Raw genomic sequence first — 20,862 nt, forward strand, 5'->3', positions numbered from 1 at the left:
TTATTTAATTATTTTTTTTAAAATATAAATATTAAGAAAATCTATTAAATTTTTATTTCTTTAATCATAATTTATATTTAATATATTTCTTAACATTTTTTAAATTTTCTAACAAAAAATAAGAAAAAAAATTATAAATTGCCAACAAAACCATCTATAAAAGATTTCTACACAGAAATGAGCTTTGATGAACCTACAAATCGGAAAAGTGATATTTCACAATTTTTCAATTCCTGTGAGCAAACAAGATTAATTTTTAGCAAATCTAAAGTAAAAAATAATAGCAATTTAAATAAAGAACTAACACTAAATAAGGTTCGTATTTATAAAGAGTCATTTTCTAGAAGAAATGAGCTTGGATATCTTATTCTTATCGAAAAAATACCAAAACACCAATTGACCAAGTCAATTGACATAAAAAATATTTTTCTTTTTTGGATTCCAGAATCTTTTGTAATATCCAGCGATGACTATGAAGCATATAGAAGTGTAGAAGAAAATAATTATAGTAATAACGATAGAAACGAATACATCGTATCTCTCCCATTAAATTCTGATGAAGATATACATTTTATTTCTCTATTAAAAATACATAGCTTATTAATCAAACCTCCTAAAAATGAATCTATTGGATCTATCACAATCAATACACATGAAAAAAACAATTATCTTGCGCTTTTTTTTAATGGTTAGAATTCAAATATGTCATATTTATACTAAAATATTTTTTTACTACAGATAATGAATATATTAATGAAAATTTATACAATAAAATTAGCCTAGAAGAAAACACAGAACCTTTTAACGAAGAAAAAAAGATATTGTGGGGCGGCGAATGTCTTCTTATACAACTAAAGTCTATAATAAATATAAAACAGTAATTTTTATACATATTTTGTATGTAACTAATATGTTTTAGCTCATCTACAGAAGAAAATGTATATATAGTAAATCATGATTCTATTGACACTGTAAATATACAATCCATAAACAACAATAATCAAGAAAAAACAAAAGATATAAAGGAAGATACAAAAATAGAAACACTTAAAAAGGCATGCAAAAAAGCTAGATGGAATATTTTAGAACGCTTTAGTCTTATCACTCGATTTTCTCACCAAAAAACTAAAGACATTCTTAATACATCGTTTGCAAAAAACATACTTTTATCTAACTTCCCTCCACAATTGCAGAAATTATTAAATTCTGAACAAACTATAAACATGATGGAAGAATATGATGCAGCTCGTCTTTATCTTGCTCGATGGGCTGCTAGAATTGCTGAAGATAGTGAAAAAGACAAACATAATAAAATCATATGGAGCAGTAAAGATACCAATACATGGAATGAAAAAATATTATCTAATAATTTTGAAATGTTAGAGGTGGAAACTCCATTAAATCATATCTATAATATTAAATTTGAATAGTTAAACACATTTGAAAACAATATGAAAATGACAAATGATCCAATTTTAGAAAAACATTGGAAAATATGGTTTAACGACATAGGAAAACTATGGAAGACAGAAAAAAGCATAAAAGAAAACATTTTTTATAGAGTAAAACACTACTATTGATACTAAATATTTCTAATTTTATAGAGTATACATTGTAATATAAGAAAAGAAGTTTGGTGTTTTTTACTTGAAATTTATCCATGGGATTCTTCAGAAGAAGAAAGAAAAATAATATTTTTAGAAAAAAGCGATAGATATATGCAATTGAAACAAGGATGGCAAAATAATAAAGAAAAACAAGCAGGTGAAGTATTTAAAGATCAAAAATGCCGAATAGGTAAATAATTTCAAAAGCATTATATGAATTATAAACAATTATAGAAAAGGATGTTCATAGGACAGATAGAAAAATCAAATCTTCTACAGGTAACACTATATTTTATAATACTTTTTATTTATCTTCTTTAGAAATAAATTATCATTTAGAAACAATGACAAATATTCTTTTGACATATAATGAATATAATAAAGATCTTGGTTATGTTCAAGGTAATTTATTAATATTTAATTACTAATTTAACATAATAGGAATGTGCGACTTATTATCCCCTCTATATATTGTAATCGAAAATGAAGTATTAAGTTTTTGGGCCTTTGTAAATTTCATGAAAAGAATGGTATATATTGTTTTACTACTTTTCTGTTTTAAATAAGTTATAAGCAATATAATTTTTCTGAAGATCAATCTGGAATGAGAAAACAGTTAATGATTCTTGATCAATTAATACAACTCATGGATCCAAAATTTTATGCACATCTTGGTATATTGATAAATAAGTGTAATCCTTATTAAAAATATATCAGAAAACGCTTCCAGTACGAATTTCTTCTTCTTCTTCCGTATGCTATTAGTTTGGTTTAAACGTGAATTCGAATGGGACGATGTTTTGCGGCTTTGGGAAGTGTGTATACTATTGTTTTCCATATTTGTATTGTAATAGATATAGATCCTTTGGACAGACCATATAACTTCCCAATTTCATCTTTTTGTCGCATTAGCCATTCTTGATAAACATAAAGAAATTATTATGGGTACATTTATTTTTAATGGGAAGCAAAAGATTAATATATTTAGATCATCTTAAAGATTTTGATGAAATTTTGAAATATAGTACTCAATTTTATTCATCTATTTTGTAACTAACAACAATAGTAAATGATCTTTCTATGACAATAGATCTTGGATCTACACTCCGAAGAGCAATATCATTATTTTATAAATTTAAACAAATAGTTGAAACAATTGATGCCGATTTTATAAAAGATATTTCATCTACTGATAATTCCGAAAAACAAGAACATGATATTACTAAAAACAATTCCAATTATTTACAAAACCAAAATGAGAATTCACCACTTATAAGTAATTATTTAAGAGAGCTTTTAAATACCGATTCTAATATTTAACTCTAATCTTCGATTTTTAAATTTATAGTTAAGAATGATTGATTTATTACTTGTAATTTTATATATTTATAATTTCCAGACATTAAGACATTTCGCCTTTTTTAATAGTCCTCCAAGATTTCCTTGTTCACCATACACCGTATCCTTAGGACCAGCAATATAGCTTACAAACCCATCAGTTCCACATACCAAGACAATTGTATCTGAATCAGTACAACTTGACGAGGGAAATGCCTGAATTATATCATGTAAATTTATTGATCTAATCAAATAATTATCCAAAATCTTGTTATCTAGAGAAGAATCTACAAAATATGTAATTTTAAGATTTTCTGAATATTTTTCTTGTAAACTGTCCAATTCTTTCTTTAACAATATTTCATCCGGATTTCTATTTGCATATATCAAATGGAATTTAGGCATAAACTGAATGCCATCTTGAAAAATATAAGATAAAAGCTGATATGCTGGCGTAATTCCAGTGCCACCTGCAATCTTTTCAGATCATAAAAAAAATATAAAAAACTCAGAATCCCTACAAACAAAACATTTTTCCACTTATTGTCATTCCATTGCCACTCTAAAAATGGACCACGAAGTTCTATTCGATCACCCACACGTTTTCTATGAATCCATCGACTTACTTCTCCATCTTCATAAAATTTAACAAGTAAAACAACCTTTGTAGGACTGATATAAATAGGTGTATAATATCGTTGTATTTGAATATCAGAATTCTTAAGTAAAACATTTTGTATTGGACAATTCTGATATTGCTTAGACGGTCGATCAAATTCAAGCTCATATATGTTTGTAGAAGGAGATATTTGACGAATATCTCTAATAGTGCAAAAAGAATAAAAATCTCGATTCAGATAATCTCTTCTTTTATTATTCACATAGGAATAAAGAGCACCAACACTAAAAATACCAAAACAGGCTGACGCAAACTTAGTTCTTTTTGAAACAAAAAAAAGCATTTTAAAAAGATCATTTCTGAATCAAAAATGACTTAAAAAATTCTTAAAAACCTTTTTTTTATTTAAATAATTCATGTCTTTACATTTGAATAAACTAAAATTAACTAAGACATATCGGACGTTATCTATATAATAATAAAACATAGAAAATCAATTCAACCAAAAAACCACTAAAAAATAAAAATATTTTTGCAATTACATATTCAAAAGGAAAAATATTTTACTGAGCTAAATCTATTTTTTGATATAAAACATCAATTGTTAAACAAAAGCCAAAGCTTATTTTTAAAGGTCGAAATATATATAAAAAATAGAATAATGTCATAAAACAAATAAATTACATGTATTTTTATAAAAGTGTTAACTTTATATCCTTAAATATAAATATTATATCAATAAATTTAATACGCTTCGAAAAAGAATGCAAATAATGAATCTTAAAGAATTTAATTAAAAAAAACAATCATTTTATTATAATTCTAACAAAAACATCAATACAATATTATCAAAATATCATAAATATTATACTTAAATTAAAAAGATTTGACCAAAATTTCTAAAAATTATGAAAAAATTAATAGAATTAAAAACAAATGAAAAATTAGATTATCTTAATATCAGGAAATTAGATAAATATATTAATTATATTAAATATTTATACAAAGTTTAATGCAGCGAGCAGAAATAATACAACAAAATCAACCAATTTTATAATAATAAGTAATCTTAATAAAAAATAATATTCTCTTAGATTTATTCAATATAAGTACTAATATAATACGTCTTTATTTATTAATTAAAATCAATTATAATTTTAAAACTCACCAAAACAGCAGAGTTTTCATCTTCTGGTTCCATGATATATACATAAAGAACCTTTCATTGTCAATATATATTAATCTAAATATATATTTATTTACCAAAGCATTCCCTTCGCAAAAACATGCAATAACTCTTTTAGCAACAATATGGACTTGCAAAAGATTAAGCCAATCCTTAGCATCAACCTTCATCGTCACAAAAGATTTTTTATCTCTAGTTTGACTTGGATGTTTAGAAATATCTTTCACTGTATTAGGGTCCAATTCAGGATTAATTAAGTCTTTAAATTTTGTTTCAATTTTACACGAATCAGATACAACACCAATTTGAAATTCGCCTGACATATTCGCCTTAAGAATAATTTTATTACTGATTGCTCTAAATCTTTCTGATATATAGCGCAATTGAGAAAGAGGTGGTAATATTATATGACAATCCGGTTCTGGAACAACTGGTTCAGATAACTGAACTAAAGGTGATAAAACTCTAACATGAATATTATGTGTTACTGCACTCATACCACCCGATCTTCCCTAAATATAGTTATTAAAAATATCATTTTTCATCTCTTCATACTAAAAGAGAAATAGAACAAGAAAGCATTGGAAAATGATCTTGTTTTGTCAATCTTAAAACAATTTCTGATGCATTGACTGAAGATTTAAGAGCCTTATGTAAATTATCAACTGGAATCTCAAGATTAATTATATTATCCGAATTCGACTGTATATGATAATCTCGAAATATAGACGTTACCTATCTTGATTTTAACAATATTATTATCAAACCCATAACAATTGCCTCTAAAATACTAAAACTATTAGAAATATACTTTTATTTATAATTTCATACGCCCATACTTGTGTGCCTGTATGATCTGGCACTACAATAAAATGAACTGTTTCCGGTGTAAGCTTTAACCAACAAATTTTTCCTATTCTTTCAAGAGACTGAACAAGGCCTAATTTAAATAAATACAACATAATTTAAGGGAGGAAAAACTCACGTATAAATGTTGAGATATTTGAAATACCTGTCTTAAAACGCATCCCATGAAATTAGGAACATAGATTATCGAGATAAAGATTTATAAATAATTATTGTATTTTACAAGACAAAAAAGAAAGAAATAGAATAATATTATTAGTCCCTAATTTTAAATATTAATTATAGAAAGAAAGTTGCAGCGTTTTCTAAAGCCGATATATAAATATATATACAAAGCCTTATAAAATAATACATATTTTTTACATTAAATGGGTCCCATCATCAACATCGTTTGAAACAATATGTACTTGTTTTTTCGTTGTCCATTCTTCTTCTTCTGCCTGTCGCTTAGCATACAAAGCACGACTCTTTTTTATTTTGTCAGAACAATAAAACAATCGTCGATCAATTTCTTTAACTTCTTCCATATCTAATACAGTCTTTCCTTTTATAATAATTTCTTCTGAAATCACTTGAATAGTCTTTAATAAATCTTCCATTCCTTTTCTTTGTAAATAGGTTTGAACTATTTCACTACCTACAGCCATCAAACATCCCAGCGCAATACGACTTGGGCTGTAAAGAAACTGAAGATCTGTCCATAATGTCTTGGAGATAAGAATTTTTGCATCATCGTGAAGCTTCCCAAATACTGTTACAATATGTTCTGGTAACACTACTTGCATATCTAAGACAAATCCATGTAATGGTCTATACGCATGCCAAACATAAAAATCCCAGGATAAAGCACGACATACAAGAAACTCATTTTCCAAGATAACCATTGATGTCACCTTCGGAATAGAACGTACGAACTGATCCAAAGAAATATAATGATCACATGTTTTAGTCGCCAAAAAAAGACAAGTTAACCTAATATTTTACATTAATCCTTTCTAAACATACTAAAACTCATACATAATCAGCTTTGGATGGTGATCCATAACAGAATGACGAAGATAAAACCTCTTCAAATATGTTACTGCCGTTGCCTAAAAATATGTATTTATACTTTTATACAAAAAATACAATGTTAAATTTACCTTGACATAGGATGAAAATTCAAAATATGCACTTAACCCTTCCATTTGTGTTGCATAATAACTAACAAGAGCCCATTCTTCATCAGGGCTTAAAAATGAAACAGTATTTACTTCATCTTGCTCCAACTGCTGCCGAATCCTCTCACATGCTTCTGCTGTAATAGAAGCTCTTAATTCCTGAAGCTTATCAGCTGTAAAAGTCCAGACAGTAGCCTGAGTTGAATGTTCGTACTCTGACATGCACGAGCGATGTGCATCGATCTAGAGATCGATATCAAAAATACAAGACTTATATACTTTTTAAATAGTATAGATCGAATAAAGCATTGCCTATAAACCGTTTATACACATATGAATATGTTTAAATTAAGCTTCATGTTTTTTAAAAAAGAAAATTTAACTTTCTTATATTAATACTGGTGGCCTCACCATCCAAAAGTATTTCTGATAAAACCTAAAAAATAAAGTTATTTATCTTAAAATATAATGGGGAAAGATAACTTTTCCTGTACCAGGTCCATTACAAATTCCCCAACATCCATGACCTGAACCAACATAAAGACCGTCTTTAACTTTACCAATTAAAGGCCCATTAATATGGGAAGTACAAGCAGGCAAATAACATGCTTGCTTTGTCTTAACATGACCGTTTTTAATAAACTTACTTAATTCATCTCCCCACTTTTTCAATTCCTCACAAGAACTATCTTTAACTTGTACATCCTCTGTTGTAGAGGGTAAAGGCTCATTATCTGATTCTCCACAAATATAAAGCTAAATTGTCTAAATAATCATATAAAGAAAAAGAAAACCTACCTCATGTTTTCTGGCATAAATTTCAGGACTCACAAACCGCCCATTTTCCAATTTCATATGTGTAAATAATGCATGTGCAGATAAAGGTTTATCAATTGTAACAACAATGCTATGAGCACGAAAACCAGAAATAGGAATACTAGGATATATCTGACCTGTCCATGGTCCCGCAGTAATAAGTACATAATCCGCGGAAATTGTTTGTACAAAAGATTCACCTTTAGGGATATAACGAACAGTTTTTATATCATCCAATGGAAGAACAGTGCCTAAAATCAGTCTTACACCTTTCTCTTGAGCTAAAGAAAAAATGGTATTTGTAAAATGATACGGATGAACTTGTGCTGTAGTAAATGTTGTACCTAAGACAGATACTCGCTCAATTTTCTCAGAATCAATCCAATCCAAAGTTACAGGGAGCTTTGCTAATCTCTTAGGGCGAGAAGAAGATGAAATTTGTAAAGTATCCAACTTTCTAACAACATTAATACAACATTATCTTTGCAAAATAAAAACCTATATCCCCATTTATTTTCTCCATCATGCTCCCTAGCAAGAGTTTCATGTAATTCATAAGAAAGCTTAGCCAATGATGCTGTTTCTTGTCCATGCTATAATATTTTTAGCATAAAAAAACAATTGTAAATCATTCATTCATACCCAATCCAAAGCTAATAATCCACCTGCTTTTCCAGATGCTCCAGAAGCAATACCTAACAAAATTAAAGCATTCTTTTAAAAAAATTCAAAATATACCTGTTCCTTCAATAAGTATAATCGACATCTTGGAAGAATCATATTTAGAATGACGTGTAAGATAATAAGCCGTAGTTGATCCAATAATTCCACCTATATTTCTTAAAAAATAAAAAGATTTTATTCATCTTTCTTTACCTCCTATAATAACAATAGTTTGTTTCATAATTTTATACCAAACACAATTTCAATAAAAGAAATTCTATTCAATATCTTTCTAAACTTCTAATACCCATCAGTATCAATAACACTTTAAACAGAATTCTGCTTGATGATATCCAGATATGTATTTCTTGCAATATATATATATATATATATATACATATATATACATATTCATAAAAACCAAATATGATTATCAAAAAAAAACAAAACTCTCAGCAAATAGACAATATATATTTAATACCAAATATATATTTCCCAATAAAAACATAGCCAATGTCCCATATACTCTTTTTTTCATAATTACCTTGGAATATTGACAAATCCTCAAGTCACTTAACACTTTTCAAGAAGAAAAACAATTAATATATAAATAACTCAGTCAAACAATCTATTAGAAAAAATAACCAAGGTTTATCAAAGAAAATAATCCGTTCTTATTCAAAATATTTATCCACTATAAAAACCCTCTCAAAAACTAATATGAACGGTTCCCAATACAAAAGCTACTTTCTCCACTTATATACTTGCTTTTCCTATATAACCCGTATAAATTAAGCCCTTTCAAAATATTTTACAAGCTAAAAAACAAATGCCGAGATCAAAAGCACCACCAATTTCTTAAAAAAAACCAAATACTAAATTCAAATGCCGTCACAAGATCCTAATATTACTATTGAATCACTTGCTTTCCGGTTAAAACGGAGTAGAATCATGACAGGATTTCAGGTAGCTGTAGAAACAGCGTTACTATTACGACAAGTAGTTTCAACAGCCCGATGGACCGACGTTAACCAGCTTATCAGTCAGCTTCAGAAATTAGGCTCTAAATTGATTGAAGCACAGCCAAAAGGTATTATATTGTAGGAAACACAGTATATTTCTAAGTGTTTTAGAATTTGTTAGTGGAAATATTGTCCGCAGAGTGTTATTCCTTATACGAGAAGAATTTAATAATGCAACAGATGAAACAGAGCTAGAGAAACCATCAGACGAACAATTAATTAAATCAAGTATTGAAGGTAGAGATCAGAAGATTAATATGGTATTTTTTGAAAAAATCTGTAGGAAATCTAGAAAGAATTACATCGAGTCCTATATATTCATCTATGCTGAATCTGCTTGGAAAACCGAGTGATTATGAGCCTAATGTGTCACAGAAATTTACAAATCGAATAAATGTGGATTTGAGGCCTATTTTTATTCAAGGAATCCAAGATATTATTGACGAACTTGAGAAAACACATAGTGATATTGCAGCACAAGCAATGGATCATATTCATTCTAAGTAAATTATTTCGATAAAAATGGGAAAAAATCATTAAATAAATATTAGTGAAATAATTATGACATATGGTGCATCAAAAACCATTGAAACTTTTTTACGTGCAGCAGCAAAAAAAAGAAAATTTACAGTTATTTTAGCAGAATCATATCCTAATGATCATGTATCTTCTCATACATTAACTGTTACTTTAGCAAATGAAGGAATTGATACAATTCTTATACCCGATGCAGCAGTTTTTGCATTGATGAGTCGAGTTAATAAAGTTATACTTGGTAGTCATACAGGTTAGTTCAGTGTTTATTAATTCTTATAATATATCTTTTTATATTTTTTTGTTACTAATAAATATAGTTTTTGCAAATGGAGGTGTATTAGTCTCAGCAGGTGCCAAAAATCTAGCAGCAGCAGCTAAACATCATTCTACACCTGTTATTATATGTGCTGGTATATACAAGTTCAGTCCTGTATATCCACATAATCCTGATTCATTAATTGCTTTATCTTCACCAAGTCACGTTATACCATTCGATGAAGGTAACTTTCATAAAATATTTAGGAATTGTTTAATATTCTTAATAGATTTAATGGGTTCAGTAGATATGATTAATGCTTGTCATGACTATATTCCACCATCCATGATTGACTTATATATTACAAACTTGTTATAATTATTTTATTTATAAAAACCTACTAATATAAGATAGAGGTGGTCATCCACCATCATATCTGGCAAGACTAATTCGAGAACATTATGATTCTGAAGATACAATACTCTAATCCCAATAAATAAACTTAAGTGAAAAAATCTCTTCATCAATAAATCATCAATTATAGTAGTCAATAAATAATTCTATTATACAATTACTAATCAAAATTATAGTTTTAAATCAACAATTACTTAATAACTTTAAAATATTTTTTGAAAAGATTCTCACAATATATTAACTCATTATAAAGTTAATCTAAAAAATAATTCAACAAAAAATATAAATATAAATTACAAGCATTCGAGTATCTATTACTAATTCACTATACAACTATTTCTACTCAATTACCATTAATATTATAAAATAATATGGAAAATGCCTTTTTTTAACGCAGCATCACATGAGAACCACGTAATTGTAAAAATTGTTGTTCAACACCTAGAATCTAATTAATATATATATCTCCTTCGTTCACTTACCTTGTGTCATATTCTTAATTATAGAAAAAACCTCTTTATTATGAAATCTCAATCCAGTCTTAGGATCTGTATATAAACCCTGCAAACCCGTAATATCACACCATTTAGAGCAGGGAAAAAGACTTGGTGATGCTTCAATATTACTATATGTCGGTACATCTGGTGGTAGAGGAGACATCCCTGTATGAAGTACAGCTTCATGCATCATGACTTGACGAAGAGTCTTATTTCTTTTTGGATTCCTCTTAAAATGTGGGTTTTTAAAAGGCTTTTCTAACCCTCCAATATCAACTGTATCCAATAATGAATGAGATGAAGAAACCATAATTCATATCAAAAATATGGAACAATAAGACAGATACCAAATAATAATAAGGTTTTAATAGGAATACTTTAATATTAAAAGAACAACGTATTAAAAATAAGCAAATGAGACGAATACGACGCACATATCATAAGAAATATATAAAGTCTAACAGGATAAATATTAATAAAAAGAAAATATATAAGGGAAACAGAAACAAATATATTTATAAGAATATTTTTATATATATTTTTTTAAAATTCTAAAATATTTTAAATAATTTAGATAAAAATGAGGTGGAGGTGGGGTTTGGTTGAATTAAAAATTAATATATAGATTGGTATTTATGTTGTATAATATGAGCAATTATGATTTAATCATTTGTAATTTTAAGAAATATTTTGTATATTTTTTTCCTAAATCTAGAGAGATAGATAAAACGTATAAAAATAAGATTTTAGAAAGAATTATATAAAAGAAAACATTTAACTTGTAATAAATATAAAGCTTATGAATAACTAAATTATAATGTTTTAAATCATGCCTTGAAGATTTTATAAATGAAAATGAAAAAATAATATATATATTTATATATGGTAAATTAGCGAATGACCTAAAGAAATAAAGATATTGAACATAAATATTTTTTATTAGCATAAACCATGCCATTCAAAAACAAATATATTTTTCTTTCAAACGGATAGTTTTATACTCATTAACATAAAAAGAAGATCCTTAAAACTTAAAAAAATATGAAAACATCTAACTAAACATTTTGTTCATGTATAACTTAATAATGATCATCTCGATAAACCCAATATTTTTAATAGATGCCTTTTCTAAGTAAAAAAACATAAAGTTCAAATTTATCAAATAATTAAAAAACCAATTGCCTTCTCAAACATCCTCAATACTATCTATCTCTCATATTATCCTCAATCCATTTCCATAGTATCCTCTGCTGGTGCAGCTGATGCACTATCTGCAGCAGCTCTTCGAGATCGCCTATAAGCAGAAAGCGATACTTCTCCTAATTTAGAAAGCCATTCGACAACATCATCGTTTTCTATCAATTTAAATGGATGATCTTTTCCAACTACACCAATAGATGTATTTAATGGAGTCAATTCTTTATCTTGTGCCAAAGAATCTCGCAATGCACGAAGACCATGAAGAATCAATTCATCTAATGTTGCTAACAAATCATTAATAATATCCAAAAAAAATACACATATATACCATCCTGAAATGAATCACAAGAAGATTCTAAATACGTCCTTGCTGACTGAGAACGTGCACCAATACTCGTACCCGTATATTCCAAAACAGACCCAGATGGTAAAAACTCAAATAAATGTGGTCCCATATCCTATAAAAATAAGAATTAAGCAAATAACATCAAAAATTTCATCAACATCATATCCAATCACTAAAAAACCTACACCAAAAGGACGTCTTCCATATTGTTGAGTATTGATCTGCGCCTTGCTTGCAATAGATGACATAACTCGTGCCAATGATATCTTTCTATTATATATTATCCGTGAAGCAATAGCTTGTTGCCTCATAAAATTACTTTCTTCATTAATTACTTTTTATAAAAAACCTTATCCTACCTAAGCATACGCCCATCCGATGTAAGTCCCGCAAGTGCCAATCCCAAATGATCATCAATCTCAATTATTTTCTTCTGATAACTCCCCAAATCCTCCGGATTCCTCTACCCTTATTATTAACATTTTTCTTCATTTTTCTACAAAAAAAAATCCAAAAATAAAGCTTCAAGCTCTACCTTCAGCGCACAAAGAACCGCATGGGTTTTACTAACAACGCCAACTGCAACTGAGCCTTGTTTCACTGCTTCCATAGCATATTCTACCTGGTAAAGTCGTCCTTGAGGCGACCATGTTGTTGCATCATTATCTACCAAAAATTAATCATTTTTTCTCAAAAAAAAAACAATTCCTAGGTAACAAACCATACTGATTACGAAACATAGCTTAATAAGACTCAATTCTTTAGTTAAGACCCTCTAAAATACTCTAAAAATATGTCTTTTTCTGACTTAAAATTTTATTACGTTGATAACCCTAACCCATATTTTTACCGTTACCGAGGAAACAGTTGTCATGGAAATATCACCGTCGATCCCACCACCTCAACCACCACTTGAACAAACATATAAAGTCCTTTCGAGCCAATATATTGAGAGAAATATATAGAAATATGAACCATATACATATGTAAGTAAATAATCTATTAATATTTGTTTAATAAAAGATTAGAATTGTAAGTTTTTTATAAAAAATTTTTAAGATTAAAATATGATAAGATTTTATTAAGTATTTTATTGTCTATTGGTTTCTTATCATCAATTCTTTCATGCGCATTATTTTCTAACTGGCTTCCTTTATCTTCTGGTAAATGAGTTTTCATCGAATATACTCGGTGAAACAGGAAGTAAAAGAGGTACTAAAAAAAACAGTTATTATATACATACTTGCGCCTTTACCCAATGCAATATGTAGTAGAATGTCAGATATACATGATTTTATTAATGATTCGCTTGGGTAAAAAAAAAGGAAATTATATGTATATAATAACAATAGGATAGAAATGGGGTTGAAAATATTGGACGATTTATTACAGGAATTTTAATTGTTTCTGGAATTGGTATATTTTTTATTTATTATATGATTAAAATTGAATTAAAAAAGCATTGCCTATAACACTTGAGCATGTAGGTCTTATTGTTAGACATGCAACTATTATGAGTATATCGGGAGGCCTTTTAATATATATTACAATTATAATTTATTCGAATATATTTATGAAGGACAATGCAGAATTTTAAATGGATAGTCAAGTAAATGTCAAGTATAGAAAATTTCAATTTTGCATTAAGACTACAATTCTATATCATCTACGCATTTTACGATAAGATGATCCCTAGAAACATGCATACGCCCTTTATCAGGACCACAAAGTTCTTGTATAGATGCCATAATTTCATATTCACCCCGATTCATAAAAACAGCTGTATATTTTTCTTCGTGAAATTGTTGAGATTCAATAAGTGGAAGTACTGTCTGCATTACACCATTAAAAGCAATGCATCGGGACAAATCTACAAATGTCTGATTTTGATAGCGTAAAGAGGGTTGAATTCGAACAAGAGTTTTTATAGGATATTCTTTAAAAACGATTAAAATAAATAATAAAAATGATCTAATATGTACCTTTTCTATTAATAATCTTCAATGTAAAAGTGACAAATTCATATAATTTTACAAGCCATGTAAATCGTTGGATTTTTTTAACAGTACCAGATATTTCAAGAAGAACACTAATATCTTCCACTTTTAAAGAATAAACCATTTTCGGCGTCATACGTAAACCACGTAATTCAACAACACCTTTCCTATCGGTTCCTGGTTGCGTCCATGTTCCATTAATGATCTTAAATAATGCTTCACGTAGCCAAAATGATTCTCTTTGTTGATAATCATTTACTTCAAAATCCTTTTTTGTATTAGAAACAACAAATTGACGAGCAGAAGCAGTTGGAATAGGTTTTTGAGAATTTTCTCTAGAAATATACATTCTCTTCAATGGAAAAATAAGCCTTAAATAAATATTAAAATTATACATAAATATGATAAAATTACCTATTTGTTTCTCCTGGATAAATAAGTTTTTCAATTTTTAAGAGTTCATCACCTATTTAAGGGTAAACAAAAATCAATATAAAAGAAGAATTACCCTCATTTTGAACATTAAGATAAACGCATAATGGTTTAGGCCAAATATTTCGAAAATCCAAAAGCCCTAGACAATATTCTACTCCTTCATGTCCACGTGTTTCTGCATATTGAAATAAACTACCCATTTCTTCAGAAATATCAGAAATATTTTCCCTCTCTTTATTATCATTAACATAGTTAATGATATCACAATTTACAAGCTCTAGAGAGGCGTTTACTGTAACAATGACAGGAACAACAACACGTCGAGTATAAAACCGTCCATGAGAAGAATTATCATCAACCTTTCCGTAATCTATTTGAATCTTGCCATCAGTAAGACCCCTCTTTCCCAAAATTTCAATCTCCAAAACTTCTTCACAATCTGGTTTCAAAGAAAAATGAGATGCTTTTTTATTCCATATAAAGGCTTGTCTCTCATGAAGAAACAACTCCAATTCATATATTTCTTCTCTTGAAATATTTTTAGAAGCTAAAGCATCTTTCAAAGGATTAATTGTTGAATCTACAAAAGAAACAAGAAGAAAATTAATAGTAATATGAGAAACATTTTTTATAGTTATTGTAAAAGTACACCTACAATTTCAATTGATATTATTAAAACAATTAAACTTACCGTTCTCCTTCTAATAACATGATAGATCCATTTACAAGAGACGTTCTGGTTACTATTAAAGTAGGCTGAGCAGGCAAAACTTCAAAACTCTCCTCTATCGTCATAGGTATAGATGATATTATATTTTTCAGAGGAATTTCTTCATTCTTTGATGACATAATAGATGATTTTATAGCAGAATAAACATTAAGACCCATGGATTTGATTTTTCCTTCAAAAAAAACATTTAAAAATAACTGCTCATGTTCTACAGAAGAAAGTCCTCTATTTACCAAAAATATATCATCTTTACACCCTGAAAGATGAATTCTACATCCCTTAACAACGAACTCTCCAGGCTTTTTGGGACAGCCAAATAATCTAACAACATGTATTCTTTGAGGACCAATAACTACTGATGTTGATTGGGATTCAAATTCAACACCCTCTGTACTTAGAAGTAATAAATTAATACTAATAGAAACAATTTAAAAAAAACACTTACAACAATGAAATATCAACACATTCCAATTCAAATGAAAGTGGATTATGCAAAACTATTTTAAACTCAGCAACATCTCCTTCAACTAATAGATGCTAAATATAAAATTAGCAATATAATCAAACTATTTATTATATTCACCTTAACAGGAACATTGCTCTTTTTAATAAAAGGATTATATATAAATGGATCTTTTGAATGATTATCATCCTTATCAACAGTATTCAATTCTGAGCTGGAATGAAGAATTGGTGTAAATTTAGAAGAACCACTAGAAATAAATGAATAAGAAATCAATATAAAACATTATCATACGGTATAAATTCAATAGATTGTACAATATCACGATCCCAATAATCTGCTTCAAGTTCATCCAATCCAAGGCTTCTAACAGCTAAAATAATACGAGGAATGTTAGATGCAAGACGAATTTGATTATCTCGTGAAAGATAAATAGATGCAATACTAAGTATTTTAGTAGTAAAATTCAATACTCCAGAAAAATCAGGCAATGCTTCACAAAACGAAATACATTCTTTCAATATAGTAATTTTCAAAGAAGGCCATCCATATTTCTCTAACAATTCCACCTGAGACCTACTTTTACATCTTTCATCCATTCTTAAAATGCCATAACAATCACATAGATCATCAAGAAGATTATGTATTAAAAAACTAGAATTTTGCATATTTGAATGTTTTGGAGATATAGAATAGTTTGATAAAGCAATTTGAGCAATTAAACGTACAGTATCATCTGTAATGCCATCAACCTTAGAACTAATCAATACAGACGTAAGTGTAGATATAATTTCTCGTAAAAACATAGCTCTTGCTCTTCTAAAACCTATCATACCCAAAATACTTGCAAGACCTCCATATATTCTACATTTATCAATTACATCCAATTCACTTAGATATGGTGTATATGCACGCATTGACCATGAGGCAATATCTGCTTTTGGAGGATAACCAGAAACATGTGTTTTAGGAATAAGATAAAATTCATCATAAATAATACTTCTTAACGCTATATGATTCCATCCACCTGCCAAATGCACAAGAGATAATAATTTACCAAAACGAAGCACACTTTCTGAAAAACACAATGTCGGAACCCTTTCATTAGAACAATTATACGATTTTTGATATAAATCAATCACATTCATATGCAAATCCAAAAGAAAATCCAAAACATGAGGCTTTGAAACATTTAAATCAATCTCCTTAAATGTCATCATCTTCATAGACCCTATTTTATCCAATTGAGGCGGTGATGACGGTAATGTCGTAATTGGTATCTTTTTTAATCTTAATTCTTCTTTTTAATCCCTTCCACTAAATATTCATACCTGATATTCAATCTGAAGAAATGATAAAACTACCAAACATACTCCAATCCCTTCCAATGCCGATCCATGCCATATATAATCTTTAGACATCTTAGCTAACATTGCTGATTCCGTATACCTTATTTTCATTTAAATAAAAATTACATATTATTAAATTAAATTTAATACTTTTTTAACGCTTCCAATGTACATCCTGCTAATAAATATAGATCCCCTAATATCTTCATCTTTCTTCCTTTCAATAAATTACCCCCTTCTATCTTTTCCATTTCTTCTTCATATTCTTCCATTCTTTCACCCTTTTCCGTAAATCTTACAACGTATGGAGACAAAATACTCCTTCTTTCTTGTATTTTTATCATCTATTTTCACATTCATTTCTTTCTTCTTTTTTTCTTCTTTTTCTTACAATTTTCTCAATTTCTTCAATTAAACTATATGTTATCTCATAAATAAATTCTTTCCATTCATTTTCTTCCATTTCTCCTTCCTCTCTCATCCCTCTAACCTCAATTCCATCTATATCTTCTTTCGATACCAAATTTTTCACTAAAAAACGTATAACATTCACCGATCCATATCTCTCTCGAATCCATCTCATTTCCCTTCTAATTCCCTCTTTCCATCCCTCTTTTCCTCCATCAAATACACTAATTATTACCCATATTCTTCGACTCATCTCAAACATCTCCATCCACTCATAATGTACTTCATTCCTCAACATAAACTCGTACATTATCTGTCCATCTTGCAACTCATTTTCCTTCAAAATACCTATAAATATCCTCTAATTTATTTTTTTTCCTTTAAATTACTGTTATTTTTACCTTTTTTTCTTTCTAAACTTCTAATATTTATAGGATTCACTCTTTCTAATCCTTCTAATACAATCGGTTCACCACGCACCAAAACTCGTATTCTCGATGCTCTAACATATGAAAAAACATGCATCGGTTAACGGGGTATTACAGGGAGAAATGGTCAGGAAATCTTTTTTAACCCAAAACCCTTGGGTATGAAACCCTTTAATTAAGGAGAATTGCGGTCAATATTGATAAATGGAGAGAAAATCTAATGTATTTATTGAAAGGGATTTATCAGTTTATTGGGAGGGAAGAATTCTTATTATTGATGCATACGATTCCTATTTCTATAATATTTGTTCATTAGTCCAAAAGGTTCTTCCAATGGCACGACTTTTTATTATTCGTAGTGATCAGATTGAAAAAGACAAGCTTTATGAATGTATTGAAGGGTTTGAATGTTGTATTCTTGGGCCGGGACCGGGTAATCCGGGAAAAGCAAAGGATGTAGGAGTTTTCCCGGCAATATGGACATTAAAAGAAGAGCTAGTATTACCGGTATTTGGAATATGTTTGGGTATGCAAACACTTTGCCTTGAATGGGGAGGAAGTGTTTCAAGACTTAAATATGTAGCACATGGAATTATATCAGAGATTGAACATACAGAGAAAGAAATATTTGAAGGACATTCAAAAGGATTTAAAGCAGTGCGATATCATTCATTTTGTGTGAATATTAGTGAATCATGTTTTCTGGAGGGATTAGCATGGACTTTAGATGAAAATGGGAAAGTATTGATGGGAGTAAAACATAAGAAGAAACCATTTTATGGAGTTCAATATCATCCAGAATCATTTTTATCAGAACATGGAGAAAAAATAATATATAATTTTTGGAAACAGACATGTGAGTTTAATAAGAGGGAAAGGCGGCCACGAATAATATTAAATAAGAAATGGAATGTTTTACATCAAGCTATTCAGCCTTTAGGAACTATAATTGAAAGAGATGAAACAAAAGATCAGAAATTTAATGAAGAATTAGATAAACAGAATAAATCTATTGATATATTTGAGGATAAAAAAGAGAATGAAAGAGTTTTTTTTGAAGTATTAAATATTGAAATTTCAGCAATTGAAATAGTGGAGGAATTACATCTTGAAAAAAGAGAAACATGTGCTATTCTTGAATCAACAAGGGAACCAGGACGATATTCTATTATAGGTGTACCATCGGAAGGCCATTATACATTAACACATACATTTCCAGACATGTATCTTATTAAAACCTATTCAGATCAACAAGAAAAAATTCCATTAAATACACCACATATATGGACATGGTTAATTGACAATATACGTAAACTACAAGTAAATAATGGACCAGAAGTACCTTTTCAAGGAGGATTTATTGGATATTTCAATTATGAATACACAATTTATACAACTAATATATACCAAAAAAGCAAATTCAAACATCCAGATGTTAGTCTACTATTTTTTGAAAGAAGTATTGTTATAGATGTAATAAAAAACCAAGTGGTAGTACAAAGCTTAATTAAAAACGATCCCTGGGTTACAAAAACAGCAGCTATTATTCGTTCATTTAACAGAAAATATTCAAATAATTTGGAGTCTTCAGAAAACTCATTTAATCAAAACAACTATTCCCAAAACATATTACAAACACGAATTGTCTTGCCTAACAAAGATGAATATCTTAAAAAAATCGAAATAGCCCAAAACTACATAAAACAGGGAGAATCTTATGAACTTTGTTTAACATCAACAACACATATTTTTTCATCTGAAAAATGTACTCCAATACATGATTGGAACTTATATAAACGCTTGAGAATATTAAATCCAGCACCATTTTCTGGATATCTTCGATTAAACGGCGTTACATTACTATTATCTAGTCCAGAACGATTCCTGAGTTGGTCTTCAGATGGATTATGCGAATTACGACCTATCAAAGGAACTTTACGTAAAGATCCTTCAATTGACTTAAAGAAAGCAACTGATTTACTGAAAAATCCAAAAGATTATGCAGAAAATTTAATGATTTTAGACCTTATACGTAACGACTTGTGTCAAATAGCAAAAAATGTCCATGTACCTGCATTTATGCAAGTAGAAGAATATCAAACACTTTATCAACTTGTGTCAGTAATTCAAGGAACTGTACAACCTCCTTATACAGGCATTGACGTATTAGCATATGCATTGCCTCCTGGAAGCATGACAGGCGCACCTAAGAAGAGAAGTATAGAATTATTATATGAATTGGAAAAGAAAGAAAGAGATATATATTCCGGCGTATTTGGATATTTTAGTGTATGTGGCAGAGGCGATTGGAGTGTAATTATACGAAGTACATTTCGTTATCATGACGAAGACCATTGGAATATTGGCGCAGGAGGAGCAATTACAAATCTCTCAAATGCAGAAGATGAATGGGATGAGATGATATTAAAATTACAAAGTGTTCTTTCACTATTTAAATAAACCAAAAATTAAAATAATTTAACTAGTTTTGTCATATAATGCGAAATAAACGATTCCCTAACAT

At 28.7% G+C, this 20,862-nt stretch overlaps 11 protein-coding genes across 11 annotated transcripts; 4 read left to right on the forward strand and 7 right to left on the reverse strand.

Annotated features, from left to right (window-relative positions):
• Positions 1–131: 131 nt before the first annotated feature.
• T552_02698 (hypothetical protein) lies at positions 132–3,316 on the forward strand. The gene is made up of 15 exons (XM_018371229.1): positions 132–270; positions 316–688; positions 739–877; positions 920–1,385; positions 1,431–1,562; positions 1,605–1,797; positions 1,842–1,886; positions 1,929–2,009; positions 2,049–2,137; positions 2,182–2,281; positions 2,325–2,422; positions 2,468–2,552; positions 2,596–2,631; positions 2,674–2,954; positions 3,007–3,316. Exons 1-14 carry the CDS (start codon positions 178–180, stop codon positions 2,925–2,927), a joined length of 2,184 nt encoding a protein of 727 aa, XP_018225026.1. The 5' UTR covers positions 132–177; the 3' UTR covers positions 2,928–2,954; positions 3,007–3,316.
• Positions 2,555–3,907, reverse strand: T552_02699 (hypothetical protein; the record flags this gene model as incomplete). The annotated part of the gene is made up of 3 exons (XM_018371230.1): positions 2,555–2,934; positions 2,978–3,422; positions 3,467–3,907. The coding sequence occupies 2 exons, from the start codon at positions 3,905–3,907 to the stop codon at positions 2,994–2,996; spliced, it is 870 nt and encodes a 289-aa protein (XP_018225027.1). The 3' UTR covers positions 2,555–2,934; positions 2,978–2,993.
• Positions 3,908–4,660: 753 nt separating this feature from the next.
• T552_02700 (hypothetical protein) lies at positions 4,661–5,778 on the reverse strand (the record flags this gene model as incomplete). The annotated part of the gene is made up of 6 exons (XM_018371231.1): positions 4,661–4,690; positions 4,733–4,783; positions 4,828–5,262; positions 5,306–5,485; positions 5,548–5,690; positions 5,736–5,778. The coding sequence occupies 6 exons, from the start codon at positions 5,776–5,778 to the stop codon at positions 4,661–4,663; spliced, it is 882 nt and encodes a 293-aa protein (XP_018225028.1).
• A 198-nt stretch (positions 5,779–5,976) lies between these two features.
• Positions 5,977–6,999, reverse strand: T552_04173 (hypothetical protein; the record flags this gene model as incomplete). Its single annotated transcript, XM_018372224.1, has 3 exons — positions 5,977–6,589; positions 6,635–6,708; positions 6,760–6,999. The coding sequence occupies 3 exons, from the start codon at positions 6,997–6,999 to the stop codon at positions 5,977–5,979; spliced, it is 927 nt and encodes a 308-aa protein (XP_018225029.1).
• A 142-nt stretch (positions 7,000–7,141) lies between these two features.
• T552_04174 (hypothetical protein) lies at positions 7,142–8,497 on the reverse strand (the record flags this gene model as incomplete). The annotated part of the gene is made up of 7 exons (XM_018372225.1): positions 7,142–7,213; positions 7,261–7,533; positions 7,576–8,050; positions 8,092–8,186; positions 8,236–8,288; positions 8,332–8,424; positions 8,470–8,497. The coding sequence occupies 7 exons, from the start codon at positions 8,495–8,497 to the stop codon at positions 7,142–7,144; spliced, it is 1,089 nt and encodes a 362-aa protein (XP_018225030.1).
• Positions 8,498–9,095: 598 nt separating this feature from the next.
• On the forward strand, positions 9,096–10,603 carry T552_02702 (hypothetical protein). Its single transcript, XM_018371232.1, has 7 exons — positions 9,096–9,346; positions 9,390–9,515; positions 9,562–9,781; positions 9,830–10,065; positions 10,133–10,315; positions 10,361–10,442; positions 10,486–10,603. Exons 1-7 carry the CDS (start codon positions 9,142–9,144, stop codon positions 10,556–10,558), a joined length of 1,125 nt encoding a protein of 374 aa, XP_018225031.1. The 5' UTR covers positions 9,096–9,141; the 3' UTR covers positions 10,559–10,603.
• Positions 10,604–10,827: 224 nt separating this feature from the next.
• T552_02703 (hypothetical protein) lies at positions 10,828–11,338 on the reverse strand. The gene is made up of 2 exons (XM_018371233.1): positions 10,968–11,338; positions 10,828–10,926 (listed from the first exon to the last, which is right to left on the reverse strand). Exons 1-2 carry the CDS (start codon positions 11,290–11,292, stop codon positions 10,874–10,876), a joined length of 378 nt encoding a protein of 125 aa, XP_018225032.1. The 5' UTR covers positions 11,293–11,338; the 3' UTR covers positions 10,828–10,873.
• An 822-nt stretch (positions 11,339–12,160) lies between these two features.
• On the reverse strand, positions 12,161–13,312 carry T552_02704 (hypothetical protein). Its single transcript, XM_018371234.1, has 6 exons — positions 13,250–13,312; positions 13,064–13,194; positions 12,888–12,991; positions 12,687–12,846; positions 12,511–12,640; positions 12,161–12,466 (listed from the first exon to the last, which is right to left on the reverse strand). The coding sequence occupies exons 1-6, from the start codon at positions 13,266–13,268 to the stop codon at positions 12,207–12,209; spliced, it is 804 nt and encodes a 267-aa protein (XP_018225033.1). The 5' UTR covers positions 13,269–13,312; the 3' UTR covers positions 12,161–12,206.
• Positions 13,313–13,667: 355 nt separating this feature from the next.
• On the forward strand, positions 13,668–14,125 carry T552_02705 (hypothetical protein; the record flags this gene model as incomplete). The annotated part of the gene is made up of 3 exons (XM_018371235.1): positions 13,668–13,841; positions 13,886–13,944; positions 13,989–14,125. The coding sequence occupies exons 1-3, from the start codon at positions 13,696–13,698 to the stop codon at positions 14,123–14,125; spliced, it is 342 nt and encodes a 113-aa protein (XP_018225034.1). The 5' UTR covers positions 13,668–13,695.
• Positions 14,126–14,131: 6 nt separating this feature from the next.
• T552_02706 (hypothetical protein) lies at positions 14,132–18,481 on the reverse strand. Its single transcript, XM_018371236.1, has 12 exons — positions 18,312–18,481; positions 17,894–18,258; positions 17,653–17,846; positions 17,485–17,602; positions 16,448–17,433; positions 16,274–16,403; positions 16,136–16,227; positions 15,652–16,083; positions 15,034–15,611; positions 14,940–14,991; positions 14,511–14,896; positions 14,132–14,464 (listed from the first exon to the last, which is right to left on the reverse strand). Exons 1-12 carry the CDS (start codon positions 18,433–18,435, stop codon positions 14,178–14,180), a joined length of 3,744 nt encoding a protein of 1,247 aa, XP_018225035.1. The 5' UTR covers positions 18,436–18,481; the 3' UTR covers positions 14,132–14,177.
• A 15-nt stretch (positions 18,482–18,496) lies between these two features.
• T552_02707 (aminodeoxychorismate synthase) lies at positions 18,497–20,844 on the forward strand. Its single transcript, XM_018371237.1, has one exon. The coding sequence runs from the start codon at positions 18,543–18,545 to the stop codon at positions 20,796–20,798; it is 2,256 nt and encodes a 751-aa protein (XP_018225036.1). The 5' UTR covers positions 18,497–18,542; the 3' UTR covers positions 20,799–20,844.
• The last annotated feature ends 18 nt before the right edge of the window (positions 20,845–20,862 follow it).

Source organism: Pneumocystis carinii (genome assembly GCF_001477545.1).
Source record: "Pneumocystis carinii B80 chromosome Unknown supercont1.12, whole genome shotgun sequence".
Classification (NCBI taxonomy): Eukaryota; Fungi; Ascomycota; class Pneumocystomycetes; order Pneumocystales; family Pneumocystaceae; genus Pneumocystis; species Pneumocystis carinii.